General features: G+C 40.0%; 1 protein-coding gene across 3 annotated transcripts in view; it reads left to right on the top strand.

The window, feature by feature from the left end:
* Positions 1-18,846, top strand: part of VCAN (versican) — a 114,882-nt gene extending 96,036 nt beyond the window's left edge. For 2 of the 3 annotated variants that reach the window (XM_065861198.2, XM_071802320.1), the window contains exons 13-15: positions 13,651-13,795; positions 14,928-15,110; positions 15,598-17,784. In XM_065861198.2, the coding sequence (XP_065717270.1) occupies positions 13,651-13,795; positions 14,928-15,110; positions 15,598-15,728 (459 nt within the window). In that variant the 3' untranslated portion in view covers positions 15,729-17,784. Of the gene's footprint in view, positions 1-13,650; positions 13,796-14,927; positions 15,111-15,597; positions 17,785-18,705 lie in introns of those variants that run through there. The other variant, XM_065861201.2, reaches the window with a different exon arrangement.
* Positions 18,847-27,182: the final 8,336 nt, after the last annotated feature.

The raw sequence follows: 27,182 nt of genomic DNA, 5'->3' as shown, positions 1-27,182 counted from the left end.
AGATGATGAGAATTTTTGTTGCCTGACTGCTTGCCCAGTGCCCTGTGGTGGTACTAATGCACCCATTTGTACCTGGAGCCACAAAGTCTTGCAGGATGTGAGCAGAAGAGTTTCATTTAATTGTTTTCTCTTACCTATCATCATGTATTTTTTGGAGCACAGGATGGGTCATCGCCTTGAACACTACTCGTTGGGGATGAGTTCATTCTCTGTCTCCTGATGTGGCTTCTTACATCTGATGGGCAGTGGCAGGCACCCACTGAGGGTGGTTTAGGTTTGGTTGGAGCTCAGGGGTGGTCCGGGTTGTCTGCAGTCATTGATCATGGAGCCTCCACTTCACTAAGGAATCTAAAGTTACGTAAGATAAATTTGGGCATAAATGTAGTGCCTGAAGAGGCAGCCCATCTCACACTGTGTAGTATAAAACAATATAACATGCTCATACATTCCAAAGCCAAATTTGGTATGCCACTGAATGATGAATTCAAGGAAATTAAAATTAAGGCTGAGATTCCATTTTTAAATTCAGGCTACTGGGAAAATGTGGTATGAAATTTTTACTTTAATTTTCAATTTTAAGAAATGAAGATATTCTAGGAACAGAATAAGGCCATCTGTCCAACAGATTTATCTTTTGATTGATCTTCTTTTCCACTTTATTTCTCTTTTCTTTTTAACAACTTCCCTCTGTCTCTTCCTTCAGAAACAATTTAGGTGTCTCTTGAAATAATTTATGTTCATTGCTTCAATAGCTTTCCCTCATAACTTGTTCCATATGGTTTCTGGATACCATAGTTCTGAGCAGCTTCCTCATTTGCTCCTTTTCTTTAGTTTTTAAGTTATTCTTCTTACTTTCTAACCACTCCTCTGGTTATAGTGATTTACTACTTCTGTAGTAATTAATAGGAACAGCCACATAGTTAAATCTATGCATCAAATACTTCTCTGATGATGTCTTAAAATTCCAGTGAATTTAAATACTGTGTAGGTCAAAAAATTACGTCATTTATGTATTTGTGAGTCAACAGCAGTCATGACAGTGTTAAATATATTAATATAATCTGTAGTCATAAAAATCAGCATTATTGAATCAACACTCATGTTCTAACTTGAATTTCTGAAACTAGATCTTTCATATAGCCAAAACCTAAGTAACCTTCTTGTGTTTTACATATCAGGGTGCATCTGTAATTCATCTGTTTCTAACATTGTTGCCCAGCTTCACTCTTTTTCCAAGACAATATTATGTATCTGCAATTGTATTCAACACTTCTGGCACAGAGGAAAATTTGTCAAGTCTACTGAGGATTCTCCTGTTATAAGAGTTGTCTTGGAGGTCCTATCAGAAAAGTCACTCTGGCTCTTAGGTAGACTGTGTATCTACAGGTGATATATTTTCATTTTTATCTTGATACTTGTTGGAGTTTTCTGCCAAAAAAAGCTTGGTTTAGTCTGAAAATCATGCTTACGTGATTTCAGTAGGTTTTAGATTGTGAAAAAAGTTGTAATGCAGGGTAGACTTAGAAGAAAAAGTAAATGGACAACAACAGCAAGACCTGTTGTGGGTGGAATTGTCTGCCCAGTGCTTCAGTTGACCCAGCGCTGCCCAGGTGAAATAGCAGCAATACATTTTAGTGATTTCTCTTTCACATGAGTTTATTCTCTAAACAAAAAGACAAAAATATAACAATAAAAACAAACAAACCGAACATCGAAAAACCCCAACTCACAACAACCAAAAAAGACGACTAGAATTGGGAATCATTGAACCACAGCCTCTACTACTGGAGATTATGGAACAAGGTGGGTTTACCTGGGTACTAGTTTTCCATGAACATAAGGAACCCAACAACTTAAATATTCAGTACGTTGGAAGGAACTCCTTTGCCAGGTGTTGGCATGTATTTTGTTAGCAGTTTCTGGAAAAGGGATCAAATACTTTTTTTTCTCTTTGCACCTAGAAGGTATTTCAACCAATGAGTTCAGTGGAAGGAAATCAGTAATTTTTGACATTTTCAGCTCATGCTTACTTGTGTTTTTTCCAGATTTTTTAAACTGAAGTGGCAGCCACCATTAAATATGATGGTTGGGCAATGAACATACAGGAGTTCCTCTATGAAAACCAAAACATGTACTTCCAAGTGCACTGCACATTGTTTCTAATTACAGTGAGCTATTGACTACACATGCCCACCTTAGCTATTTTTTGTAGACTTCATAGTCATATGCAGCACTTTCATATAGATCTTGTGCTGTCTCATTTCCATTGGCTTCCAAAATAGAAGGGGCAGCTCTTTTTCAGTACACTTCTTACCAACTCATGTGAGATGAGGGTGGTAAACTCGCCTTTGCCATTGGCGTAATAATGTGAGAAAGCTTAAATTCTTGGGTAAAGTTGCAGATATTTCCCTTACCTTATGAATCAGTAGGTGACAGTTTCACCAATCAAATCAGCAACAGCCGTTCAGTTTTCTGTGCAGTGTCCAGATGAGATCAGTTCGTGCCCCTTCAGTCGGATTGGAGGTCAGTTTATTTTTGTAAGGCATGTAGAAGAACATGACCAAGATTTTTAAGGAGTAAGCATATAGAATTAGGGTTCTTATTGGAAAACCTACATTGAACCTAGAACAGACTTAACAGGCTCACAGACCTACTGAAAACAGGACCAGCTATTTAGGTAACTAGTAGTGGTCCAGCTATAGTCAGGTGCCTATATAAAATACTGTCTGATACCAATCCGTCAAAAACAGCAGGAGTCAAAAAAAGCGCTCATTTCCTGTGCATGTCTTTCATGTATCAACTGGAATTTATGTTTAACTTGCAAAAATGACGCCAGTAAGCAAGTCTTGGAATAAATGAAGAGTGATCTTGTAAATACACGCTCTGATTCTGAGTGTTCCTCAAGGAAAATTTTGGTTTTTTGAATAATGAAGCAGGTACAATCAGATTCAGTGAAAAAGCAAAGAAGAGTATTTAAAACTTTAGGTCCACAATACATTTGTCCACATCTGTAATGATTCTGCCTGTTTTCCATTACAAGAACTTCTAAGACAAGGAAAATTATCCTAACAAAACAGAAATGGACTTACTCCTAAATTGTAGATGCTGCTCCTGCAAATAGGGCTTGGGGAGGCTTTTTGATTTACCTCACTGAAGTGTCTGACGCATAGTTATCGTGTGTTTTTAGGAGATTTTGGCAAGTTTATTTCTCAATCGCAAAGTGGTTTTTTAGTTTAAAACTGCTTAGCATTTTCCTGCCTTTCAGGCAAAATGGCATAATTTTATGTAATGGTTTGGGCTGTGTAGATAAATTCTCACCATCTCCTGGTAAAAGACACCTTTCCAAGATGCTATACCCACTACATCCCAAACAAAGACTGGGCTTGAGAAGCACAAAATAACATCAGTAAAGTAGTAAGGTCATACTTCTTGTGCCCTAAAGTTTAATCATTAGTTCAGGTGCTGCTTTTCCAGAAAGAAATTACATTCCAGTAATACAAGATTTTATAGCCTAGGCCAATTTGCACATATTCATTTTTTAAAAAATTATTTACAAAACAAATTGGAAGCTTCTTGGCTAAGGTCAGAGTATGAGGATGTATGAATCCATTGCTTGCCACCCGTATGAATCTAATTTGTTCTGATTTGCTGTACTGCATCCGTATGGCAGGAAGCAATTTTTTCTCATCTATGAGGTGTTCCTGCTCTATTTTATTTTTCCTTTTTATGCTTTTGAACGAAAGAATTTTTCAGTGTTTCCGGTGGTTGCGAGAGGTGGATTCTTGTTCTTGAGCTGATGGGCCACATGAAAAACAGTTTGGCAGCAGCAGCCGTTGCCTTTTTATATCAAGGGAAAAGAGTTGATTGCAGCTGTGCTGATACAACATAAAAAAGGGAATGTTCTTTTAGGAAACCCAGACCCTCATTTGCGGTGCAAATTCAGTGAGAGATGGAGATTAGAGGCCACAGCCACAAGCGTGGGCTTGGAGTACCATCAACCTCTGAGATAGCATGGACCAGTAGGGAGGGAGTTCGTAAGCTGCAAATTTCGGCGTATCTGCCCTAGTCCTTAACTTCAAATAGTTTGTCTCAAAGGTGAAGGTAGTGAGAGCAGGTACTGAAGTGTGTACAGAGAACTCACAGGTCCCCAATATTTTTAGAGCTTCCTTGTTCTTTACTTCCTGAAAATCAAGCCAATTTCTACTCAAGACTTTTCAGGTATGATTACATTGAGAGATTCAAGAGGCAGAAGAAAATAGTATAGTTTTTTAAAGACCATGTTCTGTTAGCTCTGCCTTTCTTCTATTGCAGTATAGTTATAGGGCTGTTCTGCTGGCATTTGCTGTGGGAAAGTATTAGTTTTCCTCTGATTTTCATTCTACACGAGTGAAAATGGCCATATGTATGACTTTGTTTATATTTTTAAAATATACAGAAACAAAATTATTCTTGCACTTTTCTGTAGATATTTCTACCAGCATTTCTGTGATATTGAACAACGCTTTTTGGATGAATCATGGACAGTCTTCATTGTACTATTGTGGTAAAAAGCTCTAAGCAATAAAAACAAATACACTTGGGAAAATCACAGTGATACAGGAGAAGAAAGCAAGGTCTAAATAGTCATACAGCTGTGTGAAAAGAGGAATTTGCCCACACCTACTTGGATCTTTGTATACTTCAAATTTGATGTAAAATAAACTACCAAATACCAAAACTTACATTATCGGTGGAAATGTCTAACAATTGGCTTGATCAAAGGAAGAGTGAACACAATGTGACGTTTGAAAATATCTTAGGGTAACTGAATTTCAATAATTCGCTTAGTCCTGTGAATAGTAACTCTTACGGCTGTAAAGCACACCCATCCAAATAGCAAAAATCTCCTGTTGCTTTTGGCAGCTCCTCCATTGTATTTGGATTGCTGGCGTTTCACTGTTAAGGACCCTTGTGAGCGGGCACAGCGGTAAAGTTATGGATTAAGTGCATATAGCTACTTGGGGTTGTGCCTTGGGCCTCCGTCTCACAAGGGGAGTTATTCATATCCTTTGGAAAATGCTGTTGATAATTAGTGCTTTGTACGGCGGTGAGCTCACTCCCATTACATAAGATTAGTGCTGTAATAAGGAGCTGGCTAGTGTCTGTGGCCAGATTGTCTGTCACTTAGAGAATGCTGCCAGCTAGGAAAGTAATGGGGCATATTGCCACTTTTAAAACTGTCCAGAGACTCTACGTTGGTTTTTCTTCAGCATAGGATTGTTTATGCTTTGTGTTTTGCAATGCTAGACCTCAGGTTGTCAGTGTTAGGTAGAGACATTAAAAACAAAAAACAACACCCCCTCCCAAAAAAAAATAATAAAAACAAAACAGAAGTTTAATTCTGGCAAAAACAAAGCCCTCTCTTTTCCTTCCTTTATTGGTCAGTGAATCAGAATGCTTTAACTTGAACAAATCTGTAACTGCACCCCTCTCAGAAAGAGTAACTCTATTGAACACAAAATCCTTCAAAAGGCCTGAGTATTGTAGGGAAGGAGCCTGCCTCTGAGGGTTAAATAAAGCAAACAAACTAAAAAGTACTGTAGTCAGCTGCAAACAAAAAGCTCATTGTGCCCATGTCCCACAGGATCCTTGGAGAAGGAGATTTTAAATCTACCAAATGTTTTGGTTTTGTGCTGCAGTCAGTCATTACAGCCTCTTTTTAAGATGCTCATTTGACCTGCATTTAAATGGAGGAGAACTATATAATGTTATTAATGACAGGTATATTTTTAGTTCAGTATGTCGTAGGCAGTCAGGAGGGCGTCTTGGACAAAGCAGTTTTTTGTCTCCTTTTTAGCATGGGGGTCAGCAGTTACTTCAGAGCCTTGTTACAGTTGGCTCCAGGCTCAAAATCTTGGGCAGCTTCAAACCTGCAGTAATTGTTGACATAAATGACAAAGTGCAGGATTTTCCTTGTTGGTTTTTTTTTTTTTCAGTGGCTCTCCTGGTAGTTATGCACAAAAAGAAGAAGTCACACTCCATGCAATTTGCATCATGTTGACAATATATAATTATGTTATTGTAACACCCAAAGAACATGTATTATACCAAACAACACTTAACACTCTACCATACTTTTCTTCGATGGTAAAACACCCGCCCATTAGCAAGGGAATTTCACCAGCTCTTTGCCACATTTTTCATTCTCTGTATTAAGGTGAGTTCTGTAAGCCCAGCACACACAATATGCCCACAAAATTGAACTATACAGTGCGTGAAAGTTATTATTTTAAGAAGATTTAGTACAGAGCAAATGAAATTCAATGGAAGTGTGTTCACTGGCTTCAGTTAGCTTTTGAAGAGTTAATAAAAGAGACCTCTTTTCTGAACAATTATTATTTTGGAATTAGTCAAAGTCAGTATCTGGACTCAGTAGTTAGTAGACATTGCCATCTAGTGGAAGCTTCCTGCCATACTTAGAGATTTCTTCTCGTGGAAAAGTTGTCTTACTACAGTATTGTTTAGAAAAATATCAAAGAGCTAGTCATCTGCTGCACCACACGATCAACTCCTCCCGTAGGACAGGACTGATAGGGCTTCTATTTTTCAGCCTCACCAGCTATCCCTTTTTACTTGCTTCATTTGTATTCCTTAGATTTCTTTCCAAAATTATTTATTTTTGCATAGATCTTACCACTTATTCAATCTACAATCAGTGCTTGTGGATATTCATGGATATACATGAGTGTATGTTATTCAGAGTCCTTTTTCTGCAAGCTGTTGCACAGGAACACAAAGGGTTTTTCAATACATCCCACTGCTCTGTTACCAAAAAGCCCTTTCAAGTGAAATCTGTTGCGAAGGTCCTTAGCAAAGCTCCTTCTGGGAGTTTGTCTTGCTCACAGTGTGGTTCTGTAATGGGGAGTGCTGGGTGCCTGCCTGATCCAAATCCTGCCAGTTTCCCAAATCCCACACAAATAAAGACCAGATTAGGGGCTTGACGGAAGCCATTCAACTATGATGTAAAAAAATACCAGGTTCGTGACATGTGATTTTTGTGTGTACTTGTAGGCACATTTAAATGTAGCACTTGTCTTAAAATTGACCAGAATTCTCCCAGCACAGCATTACCAACACACTTAGCTTGGTCCCTCCTTCAGCAAGTTATTTTAGCACGTGTCTGAATTGTGCATGTAATCTACCCTATAGGGTTTAGGGCATGACCTGTGCCTTTAAAGCAAGGTATATGCTTAAGCACTTGCTGAATGGAGTTTTTAAGCTCATTAATGGTTTTGGTAAGTTCTGTCAGACTGCTTCCGTTCATAAAATTAAGCAGAAAAATCCTTTGCAGCACCAGGGTTAAATTAAGTGAAACAGAGCCTGAGCCATAAGGTAGTTTCTTGTCTTTCTCAGTGTATAAATGCATTTAAATACTAGATGAACTTAATGGAAATATTTCAGACCTTGCCAGATCTTCACAGTAATCTGTTTGATTTTTTTTTTCTATGGAAAGGAAATGCAATCTCTTTCAAACTTCCCATGAGTGTCTCATGCAACACAATCAGTGCTGTATAACAGCATGAGCCACAAAGGAGGGTGTTCTGAACTGATCCATATACATGTTGCAGCCTTGTGCTGATCTCGTTGTAGTTCAGCCAACCTATAAAACTGAGTAATTGCCAGGACTCACGGAAAGTGAGATGTAATTTTTATTTAAGTCATCCAGTTATAACAGAACCACCACAGCGAGGGACTTGTTCAGGGGCTTTCCTGATAAAGATTTCTAGGGAATTTGTCGCTATTGTAAGAAAAGCGTATTCCTGTTCTTAGCAGACTTACAGGGTGGGTGAAAGGACAACAGGCAGTGAGCTTCGCAGTGGTGGTTTCAGATTGTTTGGTGATAAATACCAGGCAGGAAATGGCACTTTAAGATGAAATGGCACAGAGAGCATCCAGTCAGCCAGTCCCTACTTCTTACCTTGTTTTTTCTGATTTACCTCATTTGTCTTACATTAAGAAGCAATCAGATAGGGAAGCAGCCAGAATGAAAGAAAATAAAAAATTACATTGGAAATTAAAAGTGCTAAAAAGTGCCAAAACAGATTTGTACTTTAATCTTATTTAAACATGCTGAAAACATGCTTCCTTTTCCCAGAAGGAAAAGCATTAACCCTGTAAATCTAAATAGATGTACTTCAAGTAAATTATTTCCTGTCTTTAGTTATGTACAAAAGATTATTGGCCTTTGCACAACAAGGAGGTCAAGCAGTAAAGTTTTGTTTGCATCGGTAGTTTATCTTGTTGTCCTTCATTAAACACAGTGCTTGTTGACTATTTTGGAATGCCAAATCAAAGCGATTGATCTCATACACTTGGTGTGCCTTTTGGAGATAAAAGAATGGCTGAAATTTCCAAATGAGTGTCACAAAACTGAGATAGCGCTTATTTGTAGATTCACCTCGGCAGTGCAAACATCTGGAAGAGCCGAGTGGATTACTCATTAACAAGGAAATGAGTCCTTCAGATAGGGCTGGTTATCTGAAAATTTGAATAACAAATCTCCCACAAGGTAGTGTTCATGATGGGAAGGCTATGCTCATGCAGTTTATTTAGCAGCCGTCTGAATGAGAAGAAGTAGTGACTGGCTAATAAAGTTAGCTGCTTTACAGCTCTTGCTATAATCCTCATTTTCTTAGATTTGATTTATGTGAAAAGTCAGCCTGTCACTCAACTGCCAGATTATGGCTGTGAGTTAATTCAAGGCCATATAAGGAAATCTTCCCCAAAAATGTGGAACTTAATAAAATGTCTTCATGGGCTTTTGTAACCGTCATGCCCAAGCTCCTCCTGTGAGGCAAGAGAATACATTGTCAGTGTTTTACAGACTGGGAATTATGCAGCCAAGTGCATTGTTTCATGCCACGTAGGAAGCTTCAGGAACTGAGCCCCCTCTCAGCTACAGCTCCGACCAGTGCACCATCCACCCTCTTTCTGCAGGAAAATCTTCAGTGCTCTTTAGCAAAGAAAGCTAGAACAAGTAAATCCAATGCGGGCTTTTGTGTCAATAGAAAGAAAAAAACTATACAAGAAAGATTAATTAATAATTACAGAGTAATTAAAGGGAAGAGCATAACAGGAACCCCATTTTTCAGCCCGAAATGATGGCAGGACAGGCTAGTGGTGTGGCTCCTGAGCACCAAAGTAATGCACAGGGACCAAAATTCTGCCCCAAAGGCTAGGTCCTGCTGTTACCTTATAACAAAAACCCTCACTTTTTTATTAAAACAAAACATAAAGCAAAAGCAAAACAAACAAGTGTCCTGCCATTATCGATGTTGAGATCTTTGCAGGGTGGCTGGTGCAGTGGTGATTTCAGCCTTCACTCTCCTCATTAGTTTGAACTTCCCTCTCCACAGCCACCTCAGCAAAGCTTCATAACTGGAGGAGAAAAATGTGCTGGGCCAAACCTTCTTTGCAGTGCATTTTGAGTCATGCACACAATTAATATTATATGTCCTAAAATACACAGTCTGGAAGTGCTTTGCATTTTAACCCAGGGAAAAAGTTATGGTAACGTTGCTTGAAAACCAGGGGACTAATAGTTTTTAGGTCCCTCTGTGTGATCACCCAGTCTGAGTGCTTCTGCTGAAAAGGATCATAGCAGCTTTTCTTCCACTTAGCATGTGAATCTATTTAGGTTTTCAGAACCATAAGTCACATCTTATGAATGGTACAGCTAGGAGCATGGCTAAAGGTGTCAACTGAAGCTTGGTTGTTGGCAAAAGGATGTCCTGAGCTTTATCAATTCAAACACCGTGCTCCTTAGCGCAGTTTCATTGATCTGCTGAGACAACAACAGTTTACATGAAGATATAACCTAGCAGCAGGTGGCTGGAGCAATGCCAGCAGTTTTTGGCTCGTCTGTGAATATGGCTAATCTTTTTTGAATATGAACTTAAAACCCAAACAAACCTGAATGGTACATGTGGCCAAGGAATGAAGTTGATTTTTGTTTTCTTTTGGTACAATATACTTTTCGAAAAGACAGTAGTGGATTGAAATACAAGGATCTTAGATGACACAGCCACTTCAAAAGGGGCATCTTATTCAGGGTATTTTAAGCAGTGTTTCCCAACAGCATAATTATGACCTGAGTATCTTACATGCTTACTGTGCTTATGGCAAGGCTACAGAAGTCTTCACACCTAGCACACTTGATAGGAGAGTTTGTAAGGAGTACCTTTGAATACAAACAGTACAAATCAGTGCGTGACTTATGGCATTTGCTTCTTTACCATTATTCTTCTTTGCTGTTGTGAGTTTACCAGAGATAGTGCAGTCACCTCTGATTTACACCAGTGTAAGTGAAAACGACAATCATGCTCATGGCCATGCAAAAATGTAATCTGTAAGAGGAAAGAAAAATATTAGTTTATTTGTCTAGCAACTTATTCCACTCAAACTGTGAGAATCTTTTTGTATTATTATCCCATTATCAGTGGCTAAATAAGGAATTGAAAAACTACAGAAGACCTGGGTGGAGACCTAAGAAAGCAATTCAGCAGTCTGGAACTTCCTCTGCTAAGCAATTCTGGCACTAAAACCAAGCAAACTCAAAGTTATTCAGCCAAAATAAATCCGTGCAATGACGATATCAGATGTGAGGTAACAGCAAGTCATGCTGGAGGATATCAGACATTCTTGAATAAACCACAGGGCCTAGATATAATCCTTTGCCATGGCACTACAGCCCTGCCAACAAAGCAAACACAAATTTTGAAGTCATTATGGCAAGTAAGAGCATATGGGGTCTATGTGTTTAGGGTGGGAGCTGGCAAGCTGCTGAGCACCTTCAGCTCACACGCCCCTAATAGCCATTAAATATCCTTCATTCCCACACTCTGATCCCTATGGAAACAAACAGCTCTCTAGTATCATTTCCACAGGAAACAGCTGCAAGGCTTGTACAAGTCTTTGCTGTCAGAACATTACTGATCAAACTTTTCTATCACTAACCTGGCTGTTTTCTTTAATTTCTCTATGTGTCCTTATGTCTGGATAAATTCTTGAAAGTGATTGGATTGCCTCAGCTTAAGAAGTTGCTGCTGATCGTATCAGCGGTGAAACCATCCATGCTTACACTTGAGACTTCCACCAGCAAACCTTGCTTTTCAGTTGGGTTGGGTAGTAAGACATTCAGAGCTGAAATTGAGAGGTGATCACTTCTTTCTGGTTACCCCAAAGTTTGGGTTGGAAGGGACCTTCCCAGCTCCCCCAGTGCCACCCCTACCATGAGCAGGGACATCTTCACCAGCTCAGGTTGCTCAGAGCCCCGTCCAGCCTGGCCTGGGATGTCTCCAGGGATGGTTCATCCACCACCTCTCTGGCCAACCTGGGACAGGCTCTCACCACCCTCATCATAAAAAATTTCTTCCTCATGTCCAGCCTGAATGTCCTTCCTTTAGTTTAAAACCATCACCCCTTGTCCTGTCGTATCATGGCCTGCTAAAAGTCTGTCCCCATGTTGTGGTAGTGTGACCTTTTTTGCTCAGATTCTTGCATCCTTAACCAGCTTTGCTGTAAAAAGGTGCTAAACCTTTGGCTCAGTGGACATTCCAAAATACCCTCTTTGAAAAAGGGCCTTGGACCTTACATTAATACACACATTAATACAGGTTATATTAATACACACCTTGGACAGGCATATTCCTCCCCACTTTCCTTCTCACTGGGTCAGGAGATGCACACCTAACTTTTCTTTTTTGCAGTAGATCTTTCAGGAAGCCCCTCACATTGCAGGCCCCGTTTGACTCATACAGATGGTATTTGGCTACTGTGCTTGCAAAACTCCTACTCTGATTTATAAACTAATGTGAAATGCTGAATTCCGGACTTGAGTAAATGAGTTAGTGTGTATTGTAGTTTAGGACTGTTAAACATGGAAGTGTAGAGATGGAATTAAGTTAGTTCCACATAAAATGGGGGATGTTTTATTACAGGTAATAAATACAGTGCAGAACAAGTTTATTTAGACCATGGTTGTTAAATTGCCTGAATAATTAAAACCTGTGATGGGTAAGATGACATGTGGTAGGAAAAAGTTAAGTATTTAACTCATTTTTTTCACAGCTCAATTCATTGTAAGGTAAATACTACTTGTGTGTGGTATGTTAACTTTATTTCTAAAATGTGTTCGCCCAGGCGATTAATAGTGGTTATTTCATAAAGTTAGGAAAATAGAAAGCTAAACTTTTATGACATTTATATGGGTCAGCTCTAGACAGAAAGATGTAAGCACTGAGGAAAATATAAGCACTGTAGAAACTGTGTCATTTTGACCATACAAGGGGCTAGCTGCCTGGTTAATGTCTGGCGTTTATGTGAATTCCAGTTCTTTCAGATCTCTATTTTTATCCTTCATTAAATTCTTCTTGGACTGTCACAACAGAAATCCTGAAGCAAACCACTGAGAGCAGTTCCCTAAATCTTCTCTTGCCTTTCTTTACATGACCTTATGCCAATCTCAAACTACTATGCTTCATTTGGGATCAAAATTAAACAAGAGGTTGGATAAAGATGACTGCAAGGACAGCAGGCTGTGTGTCTGCTACCAAGGACTACTGCATAGATTTTCAATCCATGTGACACTCCCTTTGTTTCTATTTTTCTGGCTTATCACTGAAAAAAACAGACTGAATCCTCCCTGATTTTCAGCCCAAACTGACATTGTGCAACGATGAGCTTAGCCAAGCCTGAAAGAGCACATTCTACAGTGAAATAAATATGGGTTTAGTGCATGCATGGGCTGTGCACAGTCTGTCAGCAGCCAGCATCACAGTGTTCTTGGTAGGGACATATCTCTAGGTAGATTCAGAGCTGAAACCTGCAGAACTGTGTAGATAAATAAGTGGAGACTCACAGTAGTCAGCCTGGATCCCTACAAAGCAAGCCTGCCCCACTTGTTGTTTTGTTTTGTTTTAATCACGTAGTAACAATGGGATGACTACTTCTAAAGCTAGTGTGCCAGTTTCTCATTTTATTCTTATATATCCATAGATGTCTGGAGTTAATTTGTCTACAGGCAGCAAAATTTGGATCATCATTTCTAATGCTGAAAGGCTGCTGTACGTGCTTAGTCTGCCACCTAGGTCTTTTTAATGGAAATGTCAATCTGCAATGGTCCGAGGACACATTCTGACACCTTTACTTATTTTACACCTAATTCTGCACGTCATCCCAGAGAATAAATAATTTTGAGTCTGAGAAACTAGCCTGTAATTTGCCACTTAGCAGACGTGGACTAACAGGGGTTATAAAACATTTACTGCATTTCCTGACATTCTACTTTTTACCTGTTTAATATAGGAAAGAGTGCTTTTCAACATACTTAGGATGAGATTTTGGTTGTGGTGAATTGTGTCACTTTTTTCACCTGACATCAGTTTAGACTAAATTAGAAGTTAGATCGGAAGATTTTTTTACTATTGAGATAATCTATTAATAGGGTGGGAGGATATTATAAATCTAGCTTTGTTTAGTTTGTGCTTAACAGCCTGAATTAAACAATTGAGATTGCTCTTCACTAAAGGTAGTATTGTGAGTTCTTCTGTAAAATGGAATGTAAATACACTCCAGCACAGGGAATAAAGGTTTTGCTCCTCTTTTCTGCAGCAATATGAGAACTGGCGACCAAACCAGCCAGACAGCTTCTTTTCTGCTGGAGAAGACTGTGTTGTTATAATATGGCACGAGAATGGGCAGTGGAATGACGTACCATGCAATTACCACCTTACCTACACCTGCAAGAAAGGAACAGGTACAAACTTACCAGTAGCAACAGCGTAATTCTCTAAATTACAGTTTCATAAAGTTAAAATGACAAATTATGGCTCTTTTTTTGTGACTAGTGTGGTGACCCCTCAACTGACTTACGCTCACAAAGTCATCCTGTATCCACATAATTACATCTCTGCCTAAGCTGTTCTTGAGCGGGGCACAAAAGTGTACGCAGTTGAATTGTTTGGTTAAAACCAGGCAAATTTCTGCTTATCCCAGCAAAAGAGGTGTTCAGGTACCTGGCAGGCCTACCTTACTTGTATATCACGAAAACATCACCAGCTTTTGTTTCCAGGAATGGCATCGCTGTGAAGTACACCGGCAGCAGAATGTTGGTAGGTGGCCAGAGCAGACAGCTGACGGCTGCTATGGGGTTAGATTTTTGTCTTCAGTTGGGCACACTTGTCACCCATCATGTAGCGATGATCTTTGTCTTCCTCTTTTCCAAAACCATCCAGTTTCCACGTCACCGCTGGAATCTGAAAAGCACATTCGGCTAATACACTGTTGGAGCTGATATTTACCTGAAACCTGACTGTTACCAGGAGCTGCACAGCAATCCTTTAGGAATTGCCTCTGCCTCTTCAGACTGGGAAAGCAAAGAAGCAGCCAAAATCTTACGTGCACTCCATTGTTCCCAATTACCATTTACAAGTTTTTGTTAACATGTTCTCTGTGCCTTGACAGATCTGTCAGTTTTAAGTGCTATTAAACAGTGCATTGTTGAGGAAGACATGAAAAGTATTGAAAATGAGGCTTTTTTCTCAAATGCCTGTAATAACTTAACTGGTTTTCAGGTTTCGCAGCTTTCCAGTGAAAATCATTTCTTTGTGTGAGTATGCCAACCTTTTTGGTTCAAATTTACATCATAAATTAAGACCAAAAAGGCAGTTCTAACAACATTATCTGATGTTTTCAAATTTTCATCATTACTGTATTTGGTCTGCAAGACTGGATAACTACAGAAAAGACTGATCTCCCTGGCCTTGTTTGGATGTGTCCTTTGAGAGGTTCCTTGACATCTTCCCTTAGCCAGAGTTTAGAGGTCAGTACCATATTCAGAAGTGCATTTACAAACTGAAGTTTTTGGTTATGTTCCCTCTTGCTTTCAGTGGCTTGTGGTCAGCCTCCTGTCGTGGAAAATGCAAAGACCTTTGGGAAGATGAAACCTCGTTACGAGATCAACTCCCTTATCAGATATCACTGCAAAGACGGTTTCATCCAGCGTCATATTCCAACCATCCGGTGTCAAGGGAATGGAAGATGGGATATGCCTAAAATTACTTGCATGAATCGTGAGTTCTTTCAAAGCAAACCAGTGCTGGATCAGAAACAACAGACTAACCTAAGATTAATAAGTAATGAACATATATTTCACAGTATCACAGTGATACTGTGATATTTTAAGAGAAACGTAAATCTGATATGACAGATTATGACAGCAATACTGCTCACTCTATCTGTAGGAAAAAGTCAGGCCTCCAAAACTAATTACGATGTTCCTCTTCTGCTTTTACAGAAGTTATTAAGATAAAACAGTTTTACAAAGCCCCTGGAATCAACAGGTTCCTAATAACACTCACAAACCTTTCTGCAAATGTGGTCTAACTATTTGTAAGAGGTGCTTCTCCTGTCGGTAACATGGTCATAGTACCAGTTAATCATTTCTTAACCCTCTAATTAATTGAGAATAAATGGGACTGTAATATGAAGGGTAGCCAGCTCATTCATAGTTAAATAATTTTAAATTAATTTCCCTTTTTTCCCTTTTTCTCATTGCAGCATCCACATACCAAAGGACTTACTCTAAGAAATACTACTATAAACATTCTTCATTGGGGAAGGGAACGTCATTAAATTCGTCAAAACACTATCATCGCTGGATCAGGACATGGCAGGACTCAAGGCGCTGAGAGCTAAATGGTGAATGGGGATTTCCACCATTTCAGCCAAAGTCATAACTTTCTGTGCCTTTCTATCACTTATAGGTGTATTATCAAATTGTTTTGAAACTATGGACTGCGGTATTCACAATGCATTTTGCAAAAATATGGTGTTTATCAGAAAATTTAAAAATAAAAAAAAGGAGAAGTGCTTATGGGGATAAAAGGAAACCATTTCCAGCCTATAAAGATTATTAGTTTTCTATATGCCATCGGTGTGGACCATTTTATGATATATACCAGCCTTCTGCAATATTTAAACAGCTCAATTTTAGCACCAATGAAAATGTAAATAAGATGATTTTAATGTTGTTTAATTGTGTGTTGTTTTTAAAATCCTGTATATAAAATGAAAAGTCACACTAATTTCAGGCATATTTATGGTTAGAACGGCCTCAGAGGTCTTCAGTCATTTATGACGTTGGTTTTATGTTGTTTATTTAGGCTGGAAATGGTTGAAATAACTTCACTGACTGAAATTTGCTATTATCAGGTGAAGATAAACACACAAGTTACATGACTTTTTTTTATTTTTTAATGGGTGCTGTACCAATTCCCATCCGAGGTACAGTTTGTGTCCATGCGATGCAGAGTTCAGACAGAGCACATAAAAGTGGCACGAAGCATGAACTAGGGACTCCAATGTGGAACTTTTTTTCTGCTCTCCATTCCAGCTTCACCATTCATGAGAAAGGACTGCATGGAGGAGTTGTGCATGACAAGGAGGGCCTGTAAAAATCCAAGTGCTAATACATTAACTTTATCAACCAGGGCCACATTTTTTTGAAAAGAAAAAGAAAATTGAGCAAAAAAAAAATTACTTTCACTACATTAACCACAAGGTCTATATTACAGGTCTCTGCATTCTAAAATGGAGATAGACCTGGTGTTTGGGGGATTTTTTTTTTGTAAAAAACAAACAAAAATCAAAAAAGTAAATAATTTTGTATATATAACCATTTTTTAATCTTTTTATAAAGTAATGAATGTTTGTGTATGAATGCTGCAGCTGTGAAGCGTACATAAATAAATGAAGTAAGCCATACTGATTTAATTTATTGGATGTTATTTTACCCATGCAAAGAAGATTGAAAGAGCTCGCCAGTGCAGTATTAGCCCCTGAGCTCCACTTTTGGAACCATCTTTCATTTCAACTGCTATTTCCCTGGAGAACAAAATTCCTGCTAAACAGGATCATTTGTTTGCGGTTAGCTGGGTGAGAACTGCGTGACTTACAGAAGAATCAGAATCTTGGCTTTCTAGAAAGAAGTGTGTGCACAAAGAGATTGTAGGTTGTAGTTGGTGCAGTGTGTACGTAGGAGTTTTTCTATTACGATTTCTTACCCTGGTCAGCTTGATGACTGACCTGGATGTGTACAGTAAGCGTAGAAGGTAACGTTTGAAACGACCTCTCCACAGAAAGGACTGTTATTTCTGCAAAGTGCCTTGCACACCTTTGGGCACAGGATTAAAAATAAAAGGAAAAAAAAAAAAAGAAAAAAAAGGAAAAAGAAAAAACGAGTGAAAATAAAGAACAGTAATCTTCCTTTGATATACCTTTTAAAATAACATTACGAATACAAACACAGACGGGAGGTTAACGCCTTTGTGTTAGTGTGGGGATATGATGCAAAAAGTTGAAAGGGAAAGGAAAAAGAATTGAAACCTGGCCAACACATTAGGAGTTCGTACCAGGCAGAGCTGCCCATCGAGTGACCTTGCCAGAGCTCGTTAGGAGCAGTAATTGCAGTTCCAGACAACATCTCCTAAGAAATTGCGGTGACTGCTCCATCAACTGTACCCAGTCTTGTGTGTTCAGCACGGCAGCGTGTCACTGTGTTGGCCGGTTCATTCCCCATCCCTCACCCCCAAACAATGCACATAATACTTTTCTCTATTTATATTATTATCTTGTATAGTGTATAATGTGAATGTCTGGTTTTTTTGTGAATGAAAGTCTAAAATCTTTGTAACTTTTATATCTGCTTCTGTTTCACCAAAGAAACAAGGTTTTGCTATACTGTGACTTGTCTTGTTATTGCATGTCTTCCTGTTTAAATCTATGCAATGTGATTTTTTTTCATATGAATACAATTAGACTGTCAGGTACTTCACAATTATCATGGGCTTAGTCAAGTGCCCACTGGAGTCAAAGAGAGTCAGCTGGCTGAACTTTAGTAGGTGCTGGATTTGACTTTATATGAGCAGCTCTAGGGGATATTTTAAGATATACATTGTATGTTTTGAAGTTGATTATTGCTTGTATAAGTCAAGGTTCTGTTCATAAATATGCAGTATTCTACACATCACTTCCTTGTACCAGAAACATACAGAACAGAAAATATATTTTAACACTTTGCGAACTTTCTCACCATATGTATAAAAAACCCTGCATAGATTTGTTGTTTTTTTGTCTACTTGTTGGATTTAAACAATGTTGTAAGGCATTCAGATAACATTGTGATTGTAGTTTTAAATAGGTTAGATACAGTGCTTATGTTGATTTATTTTTTTCGCCTTCTTCTATTACACATAACAAAATAGGACTGACAACAACTTGTTTAAAAAAAGGGGGGGAAAAAAAGCCACCAACAAAAAAACCTGTTACCCATGCTTGTTTATTTAGAAAGAGAATGGAACTTTCTTCAGCTCTAGAGACTTTTCCTAATATTGATCTAAACTCCAAATGCTCCAATACCAATCCCCTGGAAAATGCACCCACTCACATCACGAAGTCAGGTCCTGCTGTGAGACCCAGGTGTTACCACAGCAAGTGCCACGATTCCATTCTGTGGAGCATCTCTGGACTCCAGTATGCAAATACATGTTGGGATTAGAGGGATAGAAGACAAAACTAGACATTTAAATACAGATTTTCTGAGTGTTTCTTAGCTCTGCTTTCTTGCCTTTCAAGTTAACCCAGAATTCTGTTTGATTTGTTTTTCAGTTACCCTGTATCTGCTGCAGAGTCAGAAGAATCTGATTTAAACTGTGTTTTGCAAGTGCGAGCAAGACAAATACCAGAGTAGTATTCCTGTAGTAATCTGCCCCTGTTGCATAAGTATTAATAAATTTTTGTCTCTGCTAACACACTGTCTGCCGTTTAAAAGGACACAGGAACAGCTGTAGGCTAGGAGGTGGAAATGTTAGGGGAGGATGGGGCATTGATGATTAATTAGCTAAAGGAGTGAGGATGTCCGTCGCACATCTTGGGTGGCCAGAAGCACTTGGAGTATCTGGTCCAACCAAATCTCAGGCTGTAGGTCTGCGCACAGAGCTCAAAGTGCCTCATGGGAGCAATTGTATTTCATGTGCCCGCAAAAATCTCTGCAGAGTAGCTATTGTTATTCCAAACATCTTCCCATCCCTTCAGCTATTGATGGTATTTGACTTCTTGGCCTGAACCTCACGGTATGGGGCTCACCCTCTGCAGAGGTTAACACCACAGAAGGTAGAAATGAGTCAGGCTACCTATTTCAGTAGGGCTTCTCAAATAACAAGAGAAGGTGCTGGTTAGTGGAAACATTCCTGTATTCCAGCTTCATCTTGAGAGATGCACTACTTGAAGCTAAGGAGGAAGAGACAGCTGTTGGCAGATGTCCTTGTGGGACATTGATTTCTACACGGTCTGTCACATGATATGTTGCTGCAAGTAGCGACTCGTCAGAGACTGGGGCTGGATGAACCTTGTAAGAGAAAACACAAGTCCCTGGAAATGCAAGAGGAAGGTCAGCAGGACACAACAGGCTGGCAAGGGGCTGCTGTTGGAAAGGACAGCCTGCCAGGGGGGTCTTTGCAGTCAGAAACTTCTTTGCCAGGGCAATGGCTCAAAAACCATTGTCTGAGGCTCAGCCTATGGGTACGGTTAGGGTCCACATCTGCAATAGTATTTTAAGTGAAAGGTGTTCGTTTTTGTGGGCAGCATCTTTGCACTGAGCAGACACAGAAGTCGGGACACACAAGCAGAGACATTCCCCTGGCAAGGGGAGGCTGAAGCTGCAACAGCTGGTGCATGTTTGAGCTGTAAGAAGCTCAGCAGCACAGCAGCCTGCAGTGATTGAGGAGGAAGTAAAGCAAGAGGAGGAGCAGCTACAGTTTAAATGTTATCATACAACTTCTGAAAACCTGGACCCTGCTGAGAGATCTAGGAGCATGTCTTGTGGATATAGTTAAATCCTTGGGGAATCTTTGTACCTCTAGTAAGTTTTTTTGGTTGGTTGGGTGGGGTTTTGAGGGGTGTTCTCTTGGTTTTGGTTTGATTTATGCCTTTCCCTCCCCACCCCCAGTTGCAGATACTGACCTTTTTTATCTAGAACAGCTCTGTTTTTGTTTGCTAAGAAGTCTTGCTGCTGTTGCATCTCCAAAAAGCCTCCAGATGGTTCCTCCTCAGGCTGAGTAGGGCTGTGGAGATGTCTCCTAGGGCTTCTAGGCAGCTCTGTGAGCTTCAGCAGCTTGTAGGAAGAGGGGTATGAATTGCTCCTGTTGTGAACCAGAGCCATTTCCTAGTCCAGATGGTGGGGAAAAAGGGTGGTCATGCTCTTTGTTAAAAGGCTTGCAACATGCTGTCCTCTGCCCCAGATGATTCAAGCTGTGTGTAGGCTTCAGCTCTCCAGGTAGAGAATCACACCTTCACCAGGAAGTGCTTAAGGCATCGCCTGCCACAAATGACTGGAAAAACCTCTGGTTTCAGTGCATGTGTACAAAGGCACGTGCGTTGTTTTTCAGAGAACATACAACTTGGGTTTTTTTTATTGTAAGCAGTCGTGCACAGGCCTGGGTGAGCACATTGATTTTCCTAACAAATTGTGAAAGGGATATGTTGTCTGGATGAAGCACTAACAAAAGCTTACAGGTCATCTAAAGCTGTCAGCCTGGTGAAGCCAAGTAGTGTGGTGATTTTAAGGATGGAAGTATCATTCAGATAAAGGTGTATCATTTAAACACTCCAGCAGTACACACAGAAGTAAAAACCTGAGAGCCTGCAAAGTGTGATTTGATTTCAAATCTTGGTTTTCATGCCAAATAAATATTTTCAAGTGGGGCAGCCATCACCTGTCACTGTGTAACTGCAGATAAAAAAAAAATAAAAGTGGAACCTCCAGATGTATTAGAGAGGAATTTATTGCAAGGATGGGAAGGGATTAATTATGCTATGAAAGTGCCTCCAGATCTTCAGCAACCAATAGCCAGGAGAAATGAATTGGAGCTGGGTATGATCCAGTGTCCTGCTTTTGGGATGGTCAGGAGAACGGAGAAGATTAAAGGAAGGCAAACACTGGTGGTGGTCCTGCCCAGACGCAGCAGCCTTAATGAGCAATTATGTGACTTCAAGTTTTAAGCTCAAGAAGTTGCATTGCGTAGTGATGAGAAGTCCCATGGCAGTCCCTATTACTTTAAGACAGGAGGTAATCAGTCTAGGAAAGAGAATAAATTATATGTTTGTCTTTAGTAGCAGGAGGATGACAGGAATTTTAGTCCTGTGTTTCACACGACAGTGGTCAGGGTAAAAATTACACTTAATGTTCCTATGTGGTATGGCAAAGAAGTAATGCAGAGGTCATACTTGAAGATCTGCAGCAGACCCTGGCAACAAATCTGTATTTACTAAGGGCCCTGTTAAAAAGAAAAATGAAAAAAGTTAGTTTCCTAAGCAGGTGATGGAAGTTTTCATTCCAAAGGCAGTAGGATCCCATGCTGCTCACTTCACTGTTTAAAGAAATCTTGGGCTCACCCATGTGCCACGTATTTTCAATACATTTTTTAATAAGCTTAGAAAACGGGGAAAAAAACAGCAGATGTTGCAGAGGGTGCTGTTTGCTTGCCGAATGAAGGATCGCTTTGCTTGTGAAAGCCACACCTGTTCTCATTCCGCTGCAGCTTGTTCATCTTAAACCATGGCAGCTCCTGGATGTGCTTAAATCCTGCTTGAGGAGGATATGTGGCAGGGTGACAGGACCAGCGACCGCTCGCAGGACACTTTCCAGGTCAACCCCTCGGTGAGGGAGGGGGCAGCCCCAGATCCCATGGCTGCAAGGATGATGTTGAACCTGCATCACCTGCAGTGTGAGGAGGCTGAGAGATGTGATTGCACAGCTGGAGCTAATGCCCTGTCTCTCCCAAAAGTGTGTTTGAATTCAAACGCGTGCTCTGTTAACAAAACCAGCGGACTTTGGTGGATTTCAAACTGTGCTGTGGCCCTGAGCTGGTATTTGCAGTTCGAAAATGGCTGATGGTGCAGGGTTGAAATATCAGCTATTCCCCTTTCTTTTGGAGAGAATAAAGATATTTTCCTTTCAGTAGGCTGAACAGGTCATGCTGGTTTTCTCATGCTTTCAGGTTATGGAGAGAATCCTAAACCGAGCACAGCACCATTGATAATATATCAAATCAATTGCAGCTCATTGAGTCCTGCAGAAACCCTCTCCATCAGGTAGCTCTGCAAGAGGATCTGAAGCAAGTCAGAGCAAATGTCTGACTGCTTGCCCTGTGCCACCACTGGCAGAGACCAGCGGAGGACGCTTTCAGGAAAAAGGCATGATTGCAGAAAGTGACATTTTGATCCATTCTCTCCTGTGTCCTTGTGCCAGCAGCCTGGCTCCCTCCCTGTGGGCATCCTTTCCAGACTGACATTTTCTAAAGCACAGTCAGAGGGATGAAAATTGTCAGGAAATAATATTATTATGAAAGCGAATTGTTATGTCAAAGAGAAAAATTCAGAAGGAATGATGGGAGGAAAAGTACATAGGTATTGACTTGAAAATGGAAAAATCAATCCATGTTAACTTTGTATTAGAGAGGAATGCATACCGATGAATTTATACCAACTAGACAGTGATATCCCAGTATGTGCATATCAGTATAATAGCTACATATATAAAACATATGCTACTGTAGTTTTTAATAAATTGGCCTAAATGTGTGCTCTTTGGTAGTAGTTTTTGTGTGCACTATCTGGTTATGAGTTTTTCTAAAAAAGCTACTTCAATACTTCGTGACTTTAAGAGAGACCATTTAGCCTGCGTTTGTACAAGTGGGCTACACTTTCAGTCACTCTCCAGTCCTTGAAAATTGCTTGGAGCAGCTGTTTGTACTTGTAAAGCCAAACATTTGAGTTCAAAATGACAGGCAGTGGGGACACACAAAGACTTTTTCAAGATGCCTGAATTGATGTTAACATACCACTGAAATGAAACAACTTCTAAAGATAAGGGGAGAGCTTAGACCATCCAGCATCACATACTGTTGCTCTTGGGTGGAAGATTCCTCCTGAAGAAGGGATGTCAAATGTGAAAATTAAGGAAAAGTTTAGAGTTTAGTCTACAAAAGCCTTTTGAGCTTTGCTGGGTACTAGTTAACATGTAATTATACAGAGAAGTGCATTTGCCTTTTAGGACATAGTTATATATAGTAAAAACTTCATTTTGCAGGTGTAGAAAATCAATTTCGTGTATTTTGATTCACTCAGAATAGTGAGTCCAAGGCATCATTAACAGCATCAGGGCTAACTTCAGAAAAAAAGAAACATTTGCCAAAGGAGAAGTGAATAAAATTAGAGAAACACAACCCTTTTTCTCTCGCCCTGCCCCAGCTGATTCCAGGCACAGCTTTGCTCTTAGAATGGCCACGGGGCTGGGGATTTCTCTAGGCTACTGAGGATGGTTCTGGGGCTGCTGTGTGGGCAACAAAGATGCTGAAGGGAGTGGAGCATCTCCCGTGTGAAGAAAGGCTGAGGGAGCGGAAGCTCTTGAGCTTGGAGAAGAGGAGACCGGGGTGATCTCATTAATGTTTACAAATATATAAAGGGTGAGTGTCAGGAGGATGGAGCCAGGCTCTTCTCGGTGTCAAACAATGATGGGACAAGGGGTAGTGTGTTCAAACTGGAACACAAGAGGTTCCACTTAAATTTGAGAAGAAACTTCTTTACAGTGAGGGTGGCAGAGCCTGGCCCAGGCTGCCCAGGGAGGTTGTGGAGTCTCCTTCTCTGCAGACATTCAAACCCGCCTGGACACCTTCCTGTGGAACCTCAGCTGGGTGTTCCTGCTCTGGCGGGGGGATTGCACTGGGTGAGCTTTCCAGGGCCCTTCCAATCTGTGACTCTGTGATTCTTCTCCAAGGCTCTGGAGCATCAGGAGGGCAGTGCCATCAGAGGCAGAAAGCGGGATACCCGAGGCTGGTGTCACTGAGCCATTGAAGGAGCAAATTCCTGTGCCAGCTGAGCCCCATCCTATGGAGAAGCAGCTGGGAAGACCATGAGACCTGTCACCTTGTTGGAGGCACCAGACCTCAAACCTTCCCTGATGTGATTTGACTGGTGGCTTTGGCTGTATGAACATTGCTACTAGAGCTACCCAGTTCTAAAACAGGTGAGATAATGCAATTGTAACCACTGTTAAATTTGTGGCAAATCATAATGCACACCACCTAACAAATTGTAAGGCTACTAAGTCACTTTCAGTTCAACTTTTTGTGAGCATGTCTCCTTTTTTTGTTAAATCATTGTGGCTTTTCAAAAGCTGCATTCACAGGTTGGTGTAGCCGCCCTTTCTAAAGGTGGTATCTCCTGCAAACTACCCTCTGCTGCTGCAAAGCTTCACTTTACTTCCATGTTCACAGGTCTTGTTCTTCCTGTGCAAAGAAATAATCTTCTACATTCACACCAGGCTTGTCAAGCTCTCTGATCGTAACTCACACACATTATTTGCCTTTGTTTTTCTTACCTTCTTACAAGAGCCCAGTGTTGTTTGTATTTGGAAATCCAGGACTGCCCCTTGATGTCTTCTGTGACCTCCTCATGGGAGTGATAACTCTTTGGATTTTGGTCCATATATATTCTGTGTAACAGCCAGAGTGTAAATGCTCCTAGTTGGTCTCACACGGAAATAACTCTTTTTCTCTGTAAATTTTTGACTCACGCTCCACTGCTATTGAGCAAAGAGCTCAAAAGGGGGATAAAAAAACTTCTGTGTAGTCCAAAACTTTTTTCCTTTCTCATCTCATCTGTGTCATTACTTACATGACCTATAAGCTGAGCATTTTACTCTTCTTATTTTATTTTCTTTACTCTATCTCTTCTTTTTTTTTTTTTTTTTTGTTATAATAGGTGTTTTTGAGATCTGTGTGTCTCAGATAAGATTGTTAATATCCTTCCATGGTCAAGTGTCTTAAAAACCTTCAGCTTTTAACATATGTCAACAGCTACTCCTCCACCTCACCCGAGAAGTGCGATTCCTTAGGTAATGCCTTTCATCTTTCCAAGGTTAATAAATGCTGACAGATTTTTTCAAATTATGTATTATGTATCATAATGAGAACTGTCTCTCCCAGAGTAAGGAGAAATTACAAATATTTAATAGCCTTAATCTCACTTTATTAGTGTGAATCTTTATAAAATAGCTATCTCACATGTTTTAAGAACAGACTAAATCAAGAGTAAAAGGGATTTTACATTCTGAAAACTGGAGAAACCAAGCTCTTCTTTCATCAGTTATATTGCCTTACCCCAACCACAGACTCTTCAAATGTAAATCGTGCCATGACCACTTTTGTGACATAGGGTGCAGGTAGTGGTCAAGTTACAAACTGAGGACCTTTCTGCAACTGTTTCCCAGTATTTCATGTGTTCACCCAAACATCTGTGTGTTTCTGTGCAAGCTGAATGCAAGAGAAATTCAGCAAGGATGCTTAGGAAGAAGTGTGAATGCACTGCCGTGCATATCAGATCATTAGCATTCCAGTATTTGTTCTCGCATACTTTAAATCACCCATGATAGGATATTCCAGGATAATGTAAAGGCACAGCGGTGTGCTGAATGACTGATGCAAGATCATTGCTGCAAGTATCACAGAAAACAGGACAGGGGAGGAATCCTTTGTTGTGCCTTATTGTAATCTTGTTTTGAGAAGTTAAATAAACCCATTTGAAAGTTGCGCCAGAATATGTTTGAATAAGCTGGGATTTAACTGTACAGCTGGAGGGAAGAAGGGATGTTCCTAGATCAAGGGACCAGTACCAACCTTAGTTTGGATCTTAAACATCCAACTTCTTAATGACTGTTTTCTGGTTTATGGCAAGTACAATTTCAGTTTTACAGCTTGCTGGGTGAGTGCTTTTAATCAGCGCAAGTTTTGGGTTCATCTTTGGGAGCTATTCTTATGCTCATTAGCCTTGGAGCACAATGTAACCAGGATCTAATGCAAACCTGTACATCTCTTTCCCCTGATTAGAGGTAGCAAGAAGTGTATTTCCCTTCATGGAAGGTGGCAGTGACAAGTCACATCTGCCAGGCAGCGAGGCAGGTTGTGCCCTTCCACAAGTATCGACGTGCACCAAAACCACCTCTGCCGTAAGTGAGAAGTTGTATTTGCTTTGGATTGCTCACTCCAAAATCAAGAGGGATAGGAAGTTGCATCTGATGCTAAAAATGCCATCTGGGATCTCTCACTTGCAGTCAGGAGGGTATGGGGAAAAATATTTGCCCCACCATGTAAATTCAGCAAGGAATGATTGTACAAACTCATGTGGTACATGGAAATGCAAACCGAAGGAGACATTTCAACCAGCCTTCCTTTAGCAATGGGGGAAAGCATCAGTTTTAGCACAAACATTACAAATATATAAATATTGCATGACTGGATAAGGAAGAAGATCCAGAGACTAGAGAAATACTATGAAAAAAAATCACTGCCTGGGGATAAGTTTTGGTGGATATTAGTGAAGTCTCCCTCCAAGATCAGCCTCTCCACATCTGAGAGCGAGAAATGTTGAACTACATGGATTTTACTGAAGCTTATGACTTCTTCAACTTCACACACACACAGAAATCAAACCCATATAGTTATACCTCGGGGCAAAACATCTCTGGATGAACTATCCAGCAGGATGACAACAGCAGAATGGAAATCTTTGCGTTATAAGGGACGGTATTGCTCTCTCTTACACGCTTCCTGCAGCAGACACATAGCTGCCTGATTTCTGAGCTACAGTTTGTCAGGCAGTTAGAGGTGAAAAACTATTTGCTTCACTGTATATTTGTTTAAAAGTAAAATTGCTTACTTAAACTTCCAAAGGGTGGGGACAAAAGGCTTGAAAAGTCAGGAAAAATAAAAGGAAAAAAAAATCAGGTATTTTTTTCTCAAAATCTTACAAGGGGAAAAACGGCCTGAACAGAGGAGGTATTTGACATCTTTAGAGATATTTCATCACCTTAAAAATTATTCTTGTTGATGTTGGATTCCCTAGTGGCTCCGTGACTTCTTTTTTTTACTGGAAACTAGTCAAGGAGGTGTGAAATATTAAGATGTCTTGTGAATATACAGCATACTTTTTGGGTCAGTGAGAACTGATAATTCTTTTCAGCTATTCAAAGGATTTCTTCGGGTAGCTACAATGTCAGTTTTATATCATCATCAGATTGATAACGTTTG

Source organism: Patagioenas fasciata, chromosome Z, assembly GCF_037038585.1.
Source record: "Patagioenas fasciata isolate bPatFas1 chromosome Z, bPatFas1.hap1, whole genome shotgun sequence".
NCBI classification, from domain to species: Eukaryota; Metazoa; Chordata; class Aves; order Columbiformes; family Columbidae; genus Patagioenas; species Patagioenas fasciata.
The sequence above is the reverse complement of the archived record's forward strand: the minus strand, read 5'-3'. Positions and strand labels throughout refer to the sequence as shown.